Below are 19,086 nucleotides of genomic sequence, written 5' to 3'. Positions count from 1 at the left end.
TTCTGATTATCTTTATTTGAAGTGATTTTATACTGCATTTCGTGCAGTCATGCGGTTCTTCGGTACTCCCTAGTGATTCTTTAGTTCGGAATAAATACTCGAAAAAGAAAAAAAGTGTAAAAAGCTTGTTGAAAATGTTAACTAAAGAATACAGAAGAAAATAACTTTAATACTATCTGCATTCGCATTTGATAAAGGCTCGATTTGTTGGGAAAAAAGCTGGCACACCAGTCAACAAATATAGTGCAAGAGTAAGAAACATCTTGTGCACATGTTAATATTTTACATTAATTTTTTGTTAATTTTTTTCATAAGAAATGCAACACTTTTCTTAATTGCCTGGACATTAAGTATACATCTAACACGTTGATTTACTAAAAATATTGCCTTAAAATGTACTTTGTAAAGGTGAGTCGGAAATCCTCAGAAGAATCTCATAGTTGTAAAGGTTCTGTGTCGACTTAAGTTGGAAAACCATTGGTTTAAAGCACTAAAAGAACTTTTTTTGCTCTTGTTAACGATGAACTGAATCTGAATTCAGCTCAACCCGTCATAAGACCGTTTTTCAAAGCTTGTATTTTACTTGCTATATGTCTTGGTGTCTATTCTGTCTGGGTGTCAGTTGGGAAAAGCTTTTTAAGCATTTCTCAAAGCAAAAAGGAAAATAAAAGCTAATTGCTAAAGAGGATTTTACGTGTCAATCATCATTTATATTAAAAATAAAACAATTTATATCTGGACTAGAAAAAATTCGTTACTCTTTTTGGAATTAGGAAGAAAATCTTGAAATCAAAGTTACTACATTGAAATTACTGTTTGAATACGGATTGGTTGAGTAAAAGGAATTTATTCAGGACTTTAAGTTACTGAAAATATTTCATTCAACTCCTTAGCTCTCTCCCCCCCCCCCTTTTTTTTTTTTTTTTTTTTTTTGAAGGAAGGGGTTTCTTTCCCAATTTAAGTACACTGTTTTATCCCTTCGCCCCTAGAAAGACATTAATCAATCAGAAATGGACAAATACTTTGCAACGGGCACAAACATTTGTTGATCTTGGTGGGAAGCTATTTCCCGCGGTTTTTCAAAAGGTAAATGGTTATCATCATTCTAGTTATTGAATCGCAGTCGTTAAGTCATTGTTTACGACAGCCATCATTTTCAATCATTTTCAACATCACTCAATCCTATGCTGGTTGCAGCAGCAAATTAAATTTCGACAAAAAATGAACAAATTTTTTTACCACTCAACATTTACTATTACTTTCATGCATATTACTGTCGCAAAACAGATTGGACCGTATTTGGAATAATAATTATGTAATTGCAGTTCTTTTCTTTCCTTTTTTTCTTTTAAGAACACTCGCTTTTTAATAATTTGATGATTATGGCTAATGTACGAAGCAGTTTGAAGACACTTGGAGATTTTGAGGCCTTAGCCAATGAGCATTGTTTGGACGACACAGCTAAAACATATTTCGGAATGAGAGCGGGCCGGAACACACTCCAGAAGAATAACGAAAAATCTTTTCAAAGGTAATTTTAAAAGCTTTTTAAATGACTAACTTCGAATGAATATCAAATTTTATTTCATACAAATCACATATTCTGGAATGCTTCTGAAGTTTCTGGAAAATTTGAAAGTAAAAATGCAAAATTCGTCATTTTAACTCATATTTTAAGTTAAAATGACGGCATAACTCATATCATCACTCATGCTGTCATTTTATAAATATCTGTACAAACTATGTTATCTGCTCTATGGTTAAATATTTCTCTTCTCCTTAGATATGGAATTAAACCTAAAATGCTTAGAGACGTGTCCAAGGTAAATCTGAAAAGCAAAGTTCTTGATCATGACATACCATATCCGATTGGTGTGTCACCAGTTGGAATTCAAAGTTTGGTTCAAAAGGATGCAGAGATTCTGACAGCACGAGGTAAGATATTTTTTGCAAATGTCTAAGTAGTTCATGGGAGTAAAACTGTTTAAAGAACGATAGAAATAGAATTGGAACCACTCATAGTGGTGTTTTAAATTAATGAATTACATTTCAACAGGTTGTGCTGCAGAGGAGTGCAATTTCATTCTTAGTTGTGCATCTACCTGTATGTTAGAAGATGTTGCCAAAACTTATAATGAAACTCCCAACATCAAAAGTAGTCTTTGGTTTCAGATATATATTTTTAAAGATCGAAAAATAACTTCAACTCTTTTGAAAAGAGCTGAGAATGCTGGATTTTCAGCTATCGTGCTTACAGTGGATTCCCCAACAGCTGGATTGTGGAAGCGTGGTTTGCCGGAAGGTTTTGGGTCACGAATTAAAAACAGGTTGGTTCAGTAAATTTAATCATTTAATGAGAGAAAACGATGTGAAATCCGAAGATGCTGCGAGTTTTGAAACTTTTTGTGTAACCTTACACCATAAACTTGGTGGCAGCTTAGCTGCCTCCACTGCTCTGGAGTAACTTAACTGATATAACTGGTGCAAAGTTACACATCGCTTATGGAAGATTACACCATGGTAATGCAACTATTGCGTAACGTTTCACTAGTTATGTGCAAGAGTACATCACAGTTATCTGTAAGCTTACACATAACATTTTCGTAATGTTACACTTTAAGAGGAGTAACGTTTCCCCTCGCTTTCTTGGAAAGTTACTCCTCTTTAAGTGTAAGTTCTCACCACTCTCTGTATAATCAATTACACCATATGCCTGCAAAGTTTCACGGTATTTAGGGATAAGGCAACTCTGTAATTGTCTGAAAACTTTCATTATCATTTTCTAAATAAATCCACCACCTGTTAAATTTACCTGTATTCCTCCTGGATTGACTCGAAATTTTACTCAAAAAATGTTAAGTTTTAGTTTGTACTAAACAAAAAAAAATAATCAAATAAAAACTGCTGTACCGCTAGAAAATCACTAGTACATTACTATATGCTTCTAGTAACCAATACCACTTTTCATGAGTAAAGTTGTAATGTTACTGGCACTTAAGAAGAAGCCGTGTCAGTTACTAAAAGAGTCGCAGTTTCCTAGAGATGATCAAGTAGTAGAGTAAATTATTTATTATTCACAGAATAGGATGAGACAGTAAACGCGGATAATCGAATTTCAAGGTTAATCTGCAAAATAGGTCTAAGAAACAATGCTAGTGTATGAAAACACTTTAAAAACTCAATAAAACTTGCATACATTTAAACTATCGCTAAGAACGACAAAAGTGATTGAAAAAGTTTATGTACATAAGCTAAAAAAGGATCGCTCATTATTACAAACAGATTACACACATACGAGGACAAATCGTGAAAGCAAATTGTCTAGAACAGACTAAGGGGATCCGAGACAAATTGTCAAATTTTGCGATTTTTTATCATTTTAAAAACTATTATGTTTTCTTTTGCTTAAAATGACGTTTTAATCTTGTTTCTATCTTAATTAGAACGAAAGGTATAATTACCTTTGTGGCATGTATTTTACTAATACATTGCATTTGACTTTAAAACTTTGAACGCGTTTTCCTCCATGATGTAATTTTTCCCAATTTCTTGCATTCAAACTCTTATAAGTCAGGAACCGATAAAGGTAAAGTAGTGAAATTTGAAGCATACCTTTTTAAACAGTTTATTTTAATTTTTATTCGGCGAATATAAAAAAAAACGTCTTAGATATTTGTGCATATGTTTTTGAAAAAAATTTTAAAATTAACCGAGAATATTTTGAGTTATAGCAATTTAAAGCAACTCCATTTAAAAAAAAACTAAATTTAAATTAAAATTTTTTTTAATATTTATGTTATGTTTTTGTTTATTAAATTAATGGTGAATCAGTGCAAAAAATTTCAAAACTCTAAAGTATTTAATAAAAAACATTTCAAAATGTGTCCCGGACTCAGTTAAGCTATAATAACAAATCAACAAAAACGAGATTTTTTCCGAACAAAACTGGACTATAAATGGGGCAAACTAAACCTGGCAGCATTATGAATATTACGCAGGTCGAAACTACAGCATTACGTCGCTGCCAGGTTAGGTTTGCCCCAACTGTAGTTTTTCGTATACGCATGTAAGTAGTGTAGATATAAAAATCTGTAAATAGCGTAGATTTAAGAATCAAGTTTTAACTAGTCAGGTTTTCGTGATCTTGAAAGTTTGATGTCATTGGAAAAGGGGGAGAAGGGGGGGGGGGATAAAACGAAATGCCTAGAAATGAATTTTGCATTCGTTAAGTTAAAACGGGTGTATTTATATGCATTCAGTTATTCATCAACAAAAAAAATTTTTTTTTTGAAGGTGCAAAATACCGCAGATAAGTCGACAGCGGAAGACAGCTTTTCCGCGGTCTTAGTTTACATGCTAAAATAATTTTTGTTGGGGGAGGGTACTTCTGAACATATTGAACAACTTTTAGGTAAATTTTATTTTCGTTATTTTCTTCTGCTCTTTTAGGCTAAAAGCAGCATTTCAAATACATTTTATGATGTTTTTAAAGCATTTGAAACGAATTATAATAGTTTGTCAAAATAAATGTCGTTTATAGAAATGATCTTCAACAAACCTAGCAGCAGATTAAAAAATATATCTTTCTGATATCGATATCACAACATTAGTATTTTAAGAAAATTTCTTTATACTATTTCATAAATTATTGAAGCAATAGGCGTTTTAAAGGTGCTTTTATCACTAATAAAAACACTACAATAAATTGTGAAAGAAGAAACTACAGTATTTACATTTGTTAACATCACAACCAAAATCAGCCGGAAACGAGAAAGAAATTTTAAATTAAATACAATACTGTTCAAAACAGTTGTTATATATTAAAGGATAAAGACTTTTTAGGAAAATGATGCCATACTTTTAAAACTGTTGGAAATTTGAGAAATATAAACGGAAACAATTTCACCGTGAGTTTAGTAAACTAACGTTTTTGTTTGGAACACATTTTCCTGCAGTTTCTGAGAAAAATTCGAAATACCCAAATTCCCCCCCCCCCCCCCGCCACCTACGTGGCGTTAGTTCACCTATCATGGCCGGGGACTTTCAGTATGTTTACCTACCAACTACTCCTAAAAAAAATCTGAAGTCGAAAATTGACTTCAAGACACGTGCATACTGTACGCATGCTACAATATATTCATTGACGGGACTTATAAAGTCTCATTTATGAAAATTCCCACCAAAGTTTGATGTGGTCATCTTTACAAATTTGTACCATCTAGTTAAATAAAAGATAAAAGTTATTACTTGAAATCAATGCTTATAATTTTTATTGTTAAATTATCAAATAAGGTTTGTGCTATAATGTGATTCAAGTGAAAAGCTAGCGTAAATAAAGCACAAATTCTCAAGAAAATACAGCATAGAGCTATTTCAAGCCTACAGTTGAGCCTGTTCATCAGTGCAAAAAACTCACTTGTAGCTTTGAAATAGCTATATGCTATACTTTGTTGAGAATTTGTGCTTCATTTACGTTGGTATTTAACTTGAATCAGCTTTGATAGTTTAGTCATTTCCACTCAAAGTAACAAAACATTAAATCCGTCGAAATTCAAATATTTTCCCTAATACATTACTTTTTTTCTATTCGTTAGAAATTGAATAAAATAAAAATATAGCTGAAAAGTTAATGATACTTCATTATTGCAATACGATTTATTTAAATAAATTAAACTAATGGAATTCTGCAACGTTTTAACGCAAAACGGTTACAATATTGAAAAATTTAAGTCTCCTCTTTAAAGGAGTGGTCCATAAATGATGTCAAGCATTGACAGTTTGTGACAAAGTTGTGACAGTTTGTGACAAAGAGGAAGGAGGAAGTAACAAGAAGTGGGTAATAAGAGCAAGAGGAGTAACAAGAAGTTCTCACATTTTGGTTGAAATGAAAACATGCTCTTATAACAAGTAACTAAAATTAAAGTTTTTTAAAAACCCTCGACTGTGTCGCAAATGTAGAATCAAGAGGGAAAATTGAAAATCCTTTTAAAAGCCTTATACTATGAAAAATCAATTACTAGTATTTTATTAAATAGAAGCTGGCAACAGATAGAAATTCTAAACCATTGCATTTAATTTCTTTGTCGGCCAACCATGAATTCGGTTGCCAATCGCGTGAATAAAGGCTTAGCCGTGTTTAAAATCTGCTTTTAAAAATGTTATAATTCAAATTCTATACAACATGGAAGTTCCAAACACATTCTATCAGAAGCCGAAAAAATCACTCTTTATTTTGGTACAAAAAATTTTTAAATAAGTTTTCACTGCAAAAATCACGAAAAACCATCAGGAGGTTTTTAATTAATATATTTGTTAATTAATGTGATCCGAAGACGCAACCTAGCTAAGAACTCTCTCAATCAATTTTCCTTTCGAACATTTTTTTTTTTTTCAAAATCGGTCCATTCGCAAGCCCGGATTACCCAATAGACCACTCTAGGCCCTGGCCTTGGAACGCAAGTCGAAAAGGGCGCACATCACAGTGAAAAAAAAAATAATTAACAGTTTGTCGAAAAAAACAAAAGTGGCGCGCTAGTATATATGAAGAAGCAAAGTTCAACTAGAATAGTTACAACCAGCCCGTTAGGCAGAAAAATAAGCAATTGGAGGATAGGGAAGGGGCGTAATATTTGAGTCTAGTTCCTTTTCTGGTAAAAGCAGATAATTTTCAATATCTTTGATTTGAACAATAATTTCTTAAAAATATAGCTTTGCCAAGGAGCGGACTGGGTCCTCCAAGAGGGCGTCAACCTTGACTCCCAAAGGGCTCACAGGTTCGAGGACGTATTTTTTTTTTTTTTTTTAAGATGATTGTATAATGAGATGTACGTTATCGGGATTTGCTTCTAACACATTATTTTTATGAATATTTTTATTTTAAAATTTCACCACGAAGATCACAACAAAGTGGATAAAAATACATGGGATGCCCCGAAATATGTTTTAAATAGAAGAAAAATTAAAATATAGAGAGAAAGAGTGATTTCCTAGACCCCCAGGCCCCCCCCCCTCCCCCCTGTTCCGTTTCCAACGTTTTGAAATTAGTCTAAAATTTCAAACATTTTCCGGAGGAGATTTTCCAAACCCTATCCAGTCACCCAGTATTATAGGTCCCACAAATGTATGTTTAGAGTTTTCATTTCGAATTTTTTTAGGGGAAAGATCTCTAAAAACACCCCCATCTTCATATCGTATCAGATAGTCTAAACTTTTGTATTTAGGAACTTAAATTCAAAAACTTTCCTGGAGAGTTACGCTGATTTCAGCCCTCCTACTGCCTTATTGAAAATCGTCTAAGATATTGTTTTTAGATCTCAATTTTGAAGTTCTTTCCTGAGAGCGCTCCCGATTGCAGCTCATGTTCAATATTATTAAAATCGCCAAAAATTTTGTTTTTACGACTTCAAATTCGAAACTACGGAAGAGAGTTACCAAACCCTATTACTTCTCGTAATGTCATCAGAGATGGTTTCCAATTGCGTATTTAAGTTTTCAATTTCGAAACCCTTCTGGGAAAGAACGGGTTAACCCCATTATTTTCCTTACGCCATAAAAGATGTCCGACAATTTTTTGGTTTTTAGTTTCCTCGCTAGAGTCACCAATCACCCTGCATCAAAAAAAAGATCGTTAAAAGTTGCGTTGTAGGACCTCTATTTCAAAAAAATTTCAGGAGTGCTCAACCGACTCCCACCGTTCCCCAGCATCATTAGGAAAAGATCGTCGAAAATTTCGTTTTAAAAACTAATTTCTAGGGGGGAGAAGGAGGGGGAGAGTTCCCGAACTCATTCCTTTCTTTAATATCATCAAAGATAACATACAATTACGTATGTAGAACTTCAGTTCCGAAAACTTTCCTGTGCGAATTCCAAATGCCATTGCTTCCCGTTAAATAGCCTTAGATGCTCTAAAGTTGCATTTCTAACCTTTCAATTTCAAAAAATTCCTGGGCACCCCCCCCTCCCCCCCCCCTCTTTTGGACATCATCGAAGGAAAGCAAAGAAAGAAATCCATCCCTCATTTTGTCAAACACAGGGGGGAAACACAAAATCTTCAACTGTCACTGGAAGCTACTACGCCTCTAGTAATGGCTGAGGGGGGGGGGGCAAAGATTTCGATAGAGTTCGGATATGTGAAGTGGGGTGTATTCTCTAAGATTGGCCTAGGGCGTAAATATATGTTAATCCGACCCTGTCCATCCGTTTAGGTGCTAGACTGCCACAAATAGATAGTCAGACACACAGATACATCAAACTTATAACCCCTTTCCTTTGTGTGTCGGGGGTTAAAAATATGATAAAATGAAATAGCGTGACATGTGATAAGAGGAGGAGAGGGAATAAGGCGAAGTTTGACACTTTGACAAAGAAGGGAGGGGTCAAATATTGTGAAAACAGTGTGACATTTATGGATAGCCACAGAACATGAAATTACACAGCATAATTAAAAACATAATATTTGACTCTGAAAACTCCGGGGCAATATCAATACCATCTTCCATAAAAACTGTCCCTTGACTACTCCAATATCAGGCAGCCAAAAAATATAAACAAAAATATTTTAAGCAATATCCAATAAAAAGTTAGATAAATGTCAATCGTCCTCCTCTTTTTCTACCTTGTTACTTAAGTTCTAGAAGAGAAAAATCCGCCCTCAGCCCTCTGATCATAAGTAATGAGCTAACTTACAATGGGCACAACGCAAATAAATTGAAGATCTAAAACGTGATTTCTTTCGGCTATCTTTTTTCAGGTTAAGGGTATGTCAAGTCCCTTTTGACCCATTACTTCCACGCTAAATAAGAAAAATTAGTACGTAGATGAAATGATTTTTGATAGCTTAAGCCTCTAGTTTGCGATATTATGAACTTAAAAAATGTAAATATACATATCTTTAAATTCATAAAGCACTTCCAAAATTATGTTTTAGGACACCAAAGGAAGTTATCAATTAATTATTGTGTCAGAAAAATCATTTTTAAACCACAATGTGATGTTATTGTTTGGTTATAATATTAACATAGTTTTAATACTGCGATATATAATTATTTACCACGTGAATCATTTTAATTGTTTAGAGCTTTATCTACTCCCATTTTTAGAGTGTATCGGTAAATTTAATAGTTTTAATAATGACCTTCTAAGATGTTCCTTTTGCTAGATCGCATTTTGGGTCCCTTAAATTTTCGTCAATGGGTGTAAAAAATAAATTTTAGTCACTTCTTTTTCATCCCTGGCCCCTTTTCAGAGCGGGTTAATTGTTATGGAATCCCCTAGCACCTCCTGTCCCTATGTGGGTTCCATGCCTTCAGAAAGTATTTTAAAGCAGTTATAATTTGTCAATTTGAAACACAATATTTAAATGCCACGAGACATGGTTGATACATTCTGGAAATAAATTTCATTTGTTAAGTACTTATAAAACTATTTTTTCATTCACCACCTTAACTTTTCATTTCAATATTTGCTATTTTATCATTTTGCCACAGAATTATACTAAGACACACGAAATATTTACTATTGAATATCAATTAATACAGAAATTATTGTAAATACTACAAATCTCAAAAGCAAATAATTTATGTTCGAATAAACGTAATTTTGAAATAGCAATTTGTAAAACAATTACTTGTGAGTTCTTTATCATAATGTGGAAAAAGTTCTTCAAAACACATGAAATAAAACTTAAAACTTACCACATCACAATATCGTCTGGTATTCGGATTCCAATTTGAACAGGAAGCAAGCAAAGTCCAGTAAAACTCCGAGAGCTTTACAACATTGAAGCTACAAAAGATACGCCTATGATTTCTTACATATATCATTCTTAAAAGGTTATAACCATTAATATTTTTGGGTGTATTAAAATAACAACTTCATGTTTAAAACCTCGATTATCTTCCGGCTTCTTCACAACAAGTGTCGTCCATGTTGTTTTCTGTTACGTGAAATTACGGGCTTTGCGTCGGTCGATGCGCAATTTTAAAGCAATTTTGACGACTAGTGGGACTTCTCACAAACCCTGGTGCAAGGATCCTCCAACAACTTGAAGGTTTTTTTTGTTTTTTATTTTTAATACAACTTACTCCAGAACTTGTGTAACATTACACCTGTTAACCATGGTAATCTTGCACATTTTTTTTTACAGTGTGGAGCTGGAACACTTTTTATCGTACAGTGAAACCTGTGTAAGTTGACCACTTGCGGTGCACTACTTTGGTGGTCAACTTAAACAGGTGGTCAACTTACGAAGGTTGATTTATATGATAAGGGCTAATTCCGTGCCTGAAAAAAGCGTTCAACTTAGACAGGTGGTCAACTTACAAGGCTGGTCAACTCCATAGGTTTTACTGTATTACCTTGCATTAGCCGGCATGGAAAAAAAGTGAGGTTTGACCAGCATGCCGGGAAATTCGAATTTTCCAGCATACCGGATTCTTTCAGGTTTATTTTGCAACAAAACAAAAGCAAATTTCCAATTGTGGATTGCATATAATACGTGCCTTTTATTTATGGTAGATCATTATTAACGGATTTAATTATATGCCAATAAAATAATCAATTCAGAAGAAAGCATTGTTACTGCGATTCGTTCTTTTTTTTTTTTTTTTTTAATAAATTAGGTTCCCTTCAGATAGGTGAGTTTAATTTTAATTTATTGGATAGCTATGGTAATTTTTTTAGCACTGGCTTAGGGGCGGTGGCTTACTGCTTAAATGTATGTAATATTTATAAAAATTTTGTACAGTTACGGAGTACAAAATATTGATACATATTACATACCAAATTTCATCGAAATCAAAAATAGTGCGGGACGGGACGACTCATTTGTTGATTTACTATGGAATGACTCATTTTTTGCACAGTTTGTGTACAACCCTTGATCTCAGCAATCAAAGAACTAAATAACAATTATACAGTAATTTCTCTTACGTAAAAATATCTCTTATACTATTTCAATATTCAAGCGTAGTTTTACTTTTTAGAAGATATTTTTTTTCTTTTTGCACTTATTGGTTATGGAAGATAAAAGTGCCTGATATCAACAATAGTTGATATTTTTCATGTGGTAATTCGTATTAAAAATATCTACAACACATTTTCATGAAGGTTAAATTTTGAAACTTAATTTAAATAAAGTACTAATTCAGACAAAGTTCAATTTTTTACTATTCTGCCAAATAATCCAGGCTTACGTGCTTTACTAATTTTTATCTCTCTTTTCTATGCAGATTGATAAACTTGCCTAACGCTGTTCAAGATCTCTTAGAAGATTCTCTAACTTTTGAAGACATACGTTGGTTGAAACAAAAGACGAAGTTACCTATCATTGTGAAAGGAATTCTGTCAGGTATATAGGAAATTAATTTGGATGATTTTTTTTATTTATTTAAGTCAAGGAGATGCAGTGATCTTCAAATTTGACAATCCTTTTTTTAACCTTAAGTGTAATTACTCAGAAAATTTTCTATTTATCGATACAATCGATCGCCATTCTTACTTTCAATCTTATGTTTTAAAATGTTGCATTTTTTATTTCCTACTGCTGTTTATAAGTACCAATTTTTATTAATTTGTAATTAAATATTTAAATAATTAATTTGAATGTTTAATCTTTGCATAACATTATTATTTTAATAATGCCATTTATAATATCTGGAGACATGATTAAGATTTTCTTATGCACATATTACTGTACATCATTCAAAAATTTGAACTATTTTTGAATACAAAAATGCTTCTTCAGCAGGCATATATTCAGCTTTTACTCAGTTTTGCATGTACTGCTTTGAAATATAATTTCACTTTCCACTAATAAGAAAATGGTATTTTTCCTCAATGCAAAAGCAAGTAATTTAGGTTGTAAATTTAATTATTTTCACACGCGATGCAAGTTTATAAAAGCTTCAAGTGTTAAGTCAAGTACTAAAATCCTTCCTATTTAAAATAGCTTATTTATTGCACATTTTCCTGAAACTGTTCTTTTTTTTTTTTTTTTTTTCCAAAAGGAGATGACGCCAATAAAGCTGTTGAATATGGAGCTTCAGCCATTTTTGTCTCAAACCACGGTGAACGGCAAATTGAAAGAGTTATTCCAACGGTAAACCGTTAAGTCATTATTATACTAAGTATTAATAATACATTTGAAGCCTTCGTGTCACAGAAGCTTCGCTTCATACGCCATAGGTCATGGCTCGATTCCCACCAGTGCCCTGGTTGTTATTTCTTCGCATTGTGTTGTAAATCTTTCCTGCGTTGTCTTATATCTGTACCTCAGAGCCAAACTAACGTAAGTCACATTTCTTTACAAGAGGGAGCTGAAAACGTTTGTCTGGCGTATGCAAAAGAAAAAACATGCTTTTTTAACAGTTTTTTTTTTTTTATTTTTTTTTTTAATTAAAGAATTACGTTTACATATGGCTCGATGCGGAATTGGATTCTACTTACAATTCACTAATGAATAGAAAATTGCAATTTTTGGACTTACGTCAGTCTGGCTCGGAATCAGACCCGCAGTGCCGGGGCCCGCGTCCTTAAAGGGCTCACCGGCCCAAGAAATTGAAAAAAAAAAATATTGAAAGAAACCAGCACTAAGACTTATTAAGGTTGCAAATATACACTGCTAGCCTCTGAGGAGCAACAAAATCTGGGGCTCAACAAATTTTGTTGCAAGAAGGACCAAAATTTATACTTCCGGGCCTGCTGTAAGGTACAGATGTGTAAATAAATTAAGTTCAACCTCTCAAAGCCCAATCCTTCCGCAGTGGTAATTAGCTATGTACACGTGAACAACAATAATAATTATACATGCATGTAGCCATGGCCCCACTAGATGGCACTGACGCTTAACGGGCCTTGACACTTTATGACTTTTCTGTGTTAAACCGATGCAACTATGATCTGCTCATGCATCCACCAATCAATGTCAACGTTTCAAAGTTTGTTTATTTTTGATTGGACGTCGCCCATTTTAACCGCAAGAGGTGCTGAACGGAATCCCGGCATCCACCAATCAATGGCAACGTAATGGAAACAGGGCTGTAGCGCCCTTTTTGGTTAAAGAAGTTAAATTAAAATAACGGCTCACTTTCACGAACTGGTTTTCAGTATGAAATAAATTTTTCAGCAGTTTAGTTTCTCACCCTGTTTAAAAAAAAAAAAAAAAAACTATAGAAGGTATTTAAAAAAAAACTGAGAGACGTAGTAGCTAGATGTTTTGAAACACCGATGTTCTAAATCATCGGACTTTCTAGTGTATACCTCTACATGATTTGAAACCCCTGCTGAATGTTCACCCCTGCTCTTTACAATGTTTTAATGCTAGAGTTATATTTACAAAAATCAATTTATTAATCAAGAAGATTTTCAACCTATCCAAAAAAAATTTATAATAATGATGATAAGCAATTATTAACATTTCAAATTAATTAATTCAAATGGATAAATAACTTTTAAATTTAAAAGACAAAAAAATAAAACAACTGAAACTGGTTGGAATAATTTCGTAACATCTTTTATTTTTTTTTTCCACCTGAATAATACTAAGACTGAAAGTAAGTTATTTAAAAAATTTTGCTAATGAGTTAGAAAAATTTGTAAATTGTTAGAAATTGATAGCATGCACAGCACACACAAAAAAGAATTAAAAAAGAAGAAGAAAGAAAAAAGAAAATATAATACATAGTAAGTGACTATTTCTAGTATTCTTATTTCTAACGGAATTAATTACATGAAAGAATTTCACAAATTACATTGAAACTTAAATTACATCCAAAGTGTATAAATATTGAAAGCATACTAAGTACATATTTTAAGTAAAGTTCGTTTTTTAAATCAGACTTATTGAGAGCTCGGGACATAGGCGGCTGGTGCACCAATAAAGTGGGTGGTTCAAAGGAAGTGCATGGAGTCAGGCGACGTGATTCCGGAAACTGTTTTATTTATTTATTTATTTTGTAAAGTTAGGTTAGATTAAAGGCTTTTAATATTACTAATTCTCTGACCTCCAAAAAATGTGGAATATGCCATAAAACATCGGGACAGATAGTCACCGTAGCCTTTCCACTTCCAATTCAAAGCTTCATTTTTATGAAGCAAGATGAGAAAGATCGATTGATCTGGAATTTTTAGTTTTTACTTTCGTAAAATAAATCAATCCACCTAAAAAATAATTTTTCAATCAACCATCAATTTTTAACTCTAAAAAGTGAGGACTCAAGAGTCCTTTACTTTTGAAAGTGAGGGGGTATTTACCGCCCCCCCCCCCCCCATCGAAGGGACACCTATGGCTCGAGACAATAATATAGAGTCATATACTTTGTACAATTGGACTGGAAGAAACAGCAACAAAGATATCGTTGTTCTAGTTGGCGCCTGACCACTGTGACCTATGAAAGCAGTGATGATAGGCTGTTATTATAGTCTAAAAAGGCCAGCTTCTTCATTATATGATCTATTTGTCTTTCTGTCACATCTAGATTGTAATTATTCAGTTATGGGGTTTGAACGTAAAAATAATGCTATGTCATTTTTCTATATAAGATTGACTGTTTGGAGGAAATAGTTGATGCAGTACGAGGAAAAGAGGTAGATGTTTACTTGGATGGAGGAGTCAGGAGCGGCAGTGATGTGTTTATTGCATTGGCCTTAGGGGCAAAAGCTGTTTTCATCGGAAGGCCAGTGATTTGGGGATTGGCTGTTAAAGTAAGTACCAAATTTCAAAAAAAAAAAAAAAAGCTCAATTCAATGTTTTGACTGTTGTTTGACTAATAATGTAAGTAGGTGTATATGTAAAACTCAAGTAGATTCCAATAAATATTTCGATGGAAACAGAAACATGTGTTCTATTTCGACTATTAATACTGTCACATGAAATGGACGAACAAACTCCCGCAACATATTGTACATATTGTATTGTTATATCAACATATTGTACAGTAGAGCGACTTCGTGGCACTCAATTTTCATTTGATTTTTGAAGTGAAACTTTTTGTAAAATTTTGATCGGCAACTTTTTGTGTGATAGAAGTCACGCAGTTGTTTTATGTTCTCCTCAATAATGAACCCCTCTAAAACCAGAAGCTAGATCCACCTTATTCTTATGAACCTTGGGTTCAAAAGAATCGCAACAACCTCTATGCTAATTTATTATAATTCTTTCACAGTTTCAACTCTTAACCTTTAATATCATAAATAGCCGCCAAAGCGACTAGATTAACCGCCTTCGGTTGCTGTACACCACCTTCGGAGGTGTACTTCGGGGGCCGCCGCCGGCTGCAGGTTTGTGCCAAGGTTTGTGCAGCACGCAATTTCCTGTAAGTACCGCGGGGTACTTTTAGTGCTTCGCCCTGTACTTGCCCCTTAAGACAGTTGAAGCTAGTCGTTCACCAGGAGTAGCGATGACATAGATAGATAGATAGAACTTTTGTTAATAGTAGACTAAGCCAAAGCTAACGCTGTTGAATTTCACGTTTCCATAAATTATATGACGACGAGCCAGCAGTGGACTCATCACAATTTACAGAATGGTCCTGAATCTGACTAATAAAATAAACCTTTAATTGCGATGAAATAAGAATACTGATAATATGGATAACAGGTGTGGATACATAAGGGAGGGATGCGGGAGATCGCTCCTCACTTATGGGACCCTCCATCGGCAATGATTCGGAATTGAAGTCCGAAAAATGCAGTTGTAGAAAATCTTTGACGATGTTTGCAGAAGAAATGAAGTTCGGAACTCTCACCCTAAATTTGTTGTAAATTGCAAGTTCAGAAAAAACAATTTTAGACGATATTTGGTGATGTTTCGAGAAGACGGTTCAGAGGAATTTTTCAAAATTGAAATCGTAAAGACGCAATTGCAAGCCATCTCAGGTAGCGTTACGGGAAAGAATGGTTCAGAGACTTTCAGTCGGTAATTTTTCGAAACTGAAGTTCCAAAACACGTGGTTTTGGAGTACTTTTGGCGACATAAAAGGAAGGAAATAAATTTAGAACCAACTCCTTCTTCCTCCTTGGCACATTTCTATATTTTATTTGTTTTAACAAAACATGCTAGGGGAGCACACTTTCCCTCTCCTCCCCATGCACGTGTAAAAACCTTATTGTAGAAAAAAAAAACCATCGAGTGTTATTTCAGCAAGCAATAAAAACTGTCAAAAATACCAACTTTTTAACTAGTGTCAAAATTTAAAATGGCACTACAAAATGCTGATATTTTCTAAGTCCACATTGGTTTTACTTTGCAAATGCTATTCAAAAGTTCCTGCAACTCATTTCTCTTTTGTTTACTCTTTCAAATGACAGTAGTCACAATAATTCCTTTCTAATTTCAGGGAGAAGAAGGTGTTAGAAACGTTTTACAAATAATAAAACAAGAGTTTATTTCCACAATGAAACTAGCAGGTCAGTATGAAAAATACTAGTCGTTTTTTTTTTCTTTTTTTACTCGTTAAATAAGTGATTCAATTTTTAATGTTTTTAATGGACGGTTTTCAACAGTTTGAAATGTGCCACAAAAACATAAGTGATACCTCTAAAACATTACTTACATTTTAGTTTTACACAAGCAAAATATTTTCATAGATGTGCAATTGAAAATGAAAGGTAGAAAAGTAACTTTGCCATAGTTAATGTTATTTATGAAAAGTAAATGAAAGTGATAATAAAAGTTACGTTCACTCGAATGGATTCCATTATTCTTGTCAAAAGCTCAAGAAATTTTATGCTGCAACCCTATCGTCGCTCACCCTGCAGTGCAGACACACACTGACAAAGAGAGAAGAAAGATAAAAGGTAGTTTTTATTGTTTATTAGTTTTGTCTTTACATTCCTCCTTACCGTATGACAACTTTCAACAAACTCAAAACGCGTCACTGGAAAAAAAAATGCATAATTGTTTATAGAAATACATTTTTTAAAAAAAGCTCAGCACATGGACGGATCTAGAAATTGTCCAAGGAGAGGGGGTGGTTGGTTTTTTAGTTTACCCCTGATTCGTATCTATTTTACACATGCTTGGGGGGTGGACATCATTTTTATCTGATACAACTAAAACATGGAGATTTATCCAAGTTGGTACCCAAGCCTGTTCCTATCCTTTTCCGTTGAAAACTTTATTCTAAAATTGCGTTTTAGAATTTCAATTTCGTCATCATTCCGGGGCATTGTTTTGAAACTCCCCCCCCCCCTCTCCCCTAACATGATCAAGGGTTGTCTAAAATTGCCTTTTTTGGAACTTCAGTTTCAAAAAATAACTGGAAGAAAGTCACTGAACTCATTTCTTTCATTAACACTACCTGAAATGTCTATAATCGCTTCATTAAGACCTCAATTTTGGAAAATGGATCTTCAATTTCGGGGAAAGTCTATCGAATCGTCCTCCTAATATCACCAAAGATCGTCTAAAAAAGCCCTTTTGAAACTTCAATTCCAAAAAAGTTTCGGGAGGAAGATTCAAACCCCATTCCTTTAATTAATATCGTCGAAAATAGCCTGCACTAGTGTTTTAGAACCTCAGTTTGGAAAAATTGTCGCTGCAGGGTTCTCAAGGGAGGGGCGATCGCCCCACCCTTGTATCTGTCCTTATCTCAGCATTCTTAACTATGCAACAAAATCTAATCAAATTATAAAAAATTCTTTCAAGGCACTTTCTTCGCAGCTATTTTAAAAGATAAATTAGAATTTTTAAGAATTAAATCAGATTTCAAAATTTTATAAACAGCATATAATACCAAACACTAATAATCAGGGGCACAGCAAGGGGGCGTTCGGGACTTAAAAAGTTCTCTTAACCCATGAGGCACGGCGGTTTCGTTAAAACTGGTGGCTTCAAAAAAAATTCATCATGTCTCAAAGCAGTTCATTTTCAAAGAGAAACTTCAAGTCATCATAAAAAACCGTTTTGGGATCATTTTGTATGCTTTATAGGCAACTCTTGTAGAGGGGGTGGCGGGGGTCTTTTTTTTTTCTTCAAAATAGTGTCTCTCATGACAAGGGTTCAGAAATTTCATATGTTTTTTTTTTTTTTTCTAGTTTTCTCATCTGTCATTTTGCGGAAGAGATCATAATTTCAAAAATAGAAGAGGGAACGTATGCATAAAAATTGTGGAGTAAATGTTAAATTTCATGTACGTGTGGGAAAATTATTAATTTTTATTTATTTATTTATTTATTTTTTTTTTTTCGAAATGAGAAAAAGTTTAGACTTTCTGCAACAAATTATTTATTAAATACATTTTGTTGTTTATGTAACATATTTGCTGCATTTCCTCACTAGATGTATGCCACTTGAAATTGGTATAAGTATAATTTTCTGTGTTTCAAAATGCAAAAGACTTTTTTAGAATTTAAAAACAATATTACTTAACAAAATTTGAATATTTAAGGATAGAAAAGAATTGGGGTAGGCTGGTTTCTTTTCACAACTGCATAAAAGAGGCCATTCATGTTTGCACAGTATTTTTTTATATCTAAATACTTTTGTGTTTAATCTAGGTGATAGCTCATTTAATAATATTCATGTAGGTACAATCATATCATGTATACGAAGGGAAAAATAATTGATGTTGTACTCTTTTATTACAGGTGTGTCATCTGTTACTGACATAAACAGATCCTTTATAAAAGAATTTTGCAGATGAAGCGATACAACATCAAAAATTGTATCAACAATACAACTCATGTCTGCATGCATGAATAATGCCGCAGAATTGAATTGCAAAACATACAAAGAATTGAATGAACCATTCTTTTTTCTTTTCCTTTCCTTTCCTTTCTGCTCAAAAAAAGTACCCTGAAAAATCAGGTGTATACAATTCAAACTGCTATTTGTACATTTTTTACGATATACATGTTTGTAATATATGTTTACTTATCCAGCTGTGCGCATTGCTAAATTTTTCAGTTTACAAGTCATGATGATATTAAAAAATATGCAAGGATACTTTTTGTTTTTCATAAAAAATAATGGGAAAACGTTCGCATTTTGAATTTTTAAAGTTTGAGGCAATATTCATTGCTATTTTCTTCATAACTAACAGCACGATGGTAATTAATAAGAACTGCCTTTTAGACAGTGAGAAGCAA

General features: G+C 33.3%; 1 protein-coding gene across 1 annotated transcript; it reads left to right on the top strand.

Annotated features, from left to right (window-relative positions):
• The first annotated feature begins 1,418 nt into the window (after nucleotides 1-1,418).
• Nucleotides 1,419-18,793, top strand: LOC129226483 (2-Hydroxyacid oxidase 1-like). The gene is made up of 8 exons (XM_054861094.1): nucleotides 1,419-1,531; nucleotides 1,784-1,935; nucleotides 2,057-2,327; nucleotides 11,229-11,347; nucleotides 12,006-12,097; nucleotides 14,539-14,700; nucleotides 16,335-16,404; nucleotides 18,586-18,793. The coding sequence occupies exons 1-8, from the start codon at nucleotides 1,479-1,481 to the stop codon at nucleotides 18,639-18,641; spliced, it is 975 nt and encodes a 324-aa protein (XP_054717069.1). The 5' UTR covers nucleotides 1,419-1,478; the 3' UTR covers nucleotides 18,642-18,793.
• The last annotated feature ends 293 nt before the right edge of the window (nucleotides 18,794-19,086 follow it).

This window comes from Uloborus diversus, chromosome 7 (assembly GCF_026930045.1).
Source record: "Uloborus diversus isolate 005 chromosome 7, Udiv.v.3.1, whole genome shotgun sequence".
NCBI classification, from domain to species: Eukaryota; Metazoa; Arthropoda; class Arachnida; order Araneae; family Uloboridae; genus Uloborus; species Uloborus diversus.
This window is presented reverse-complemented; position numbering and strand designations above follow the sequence as displayed.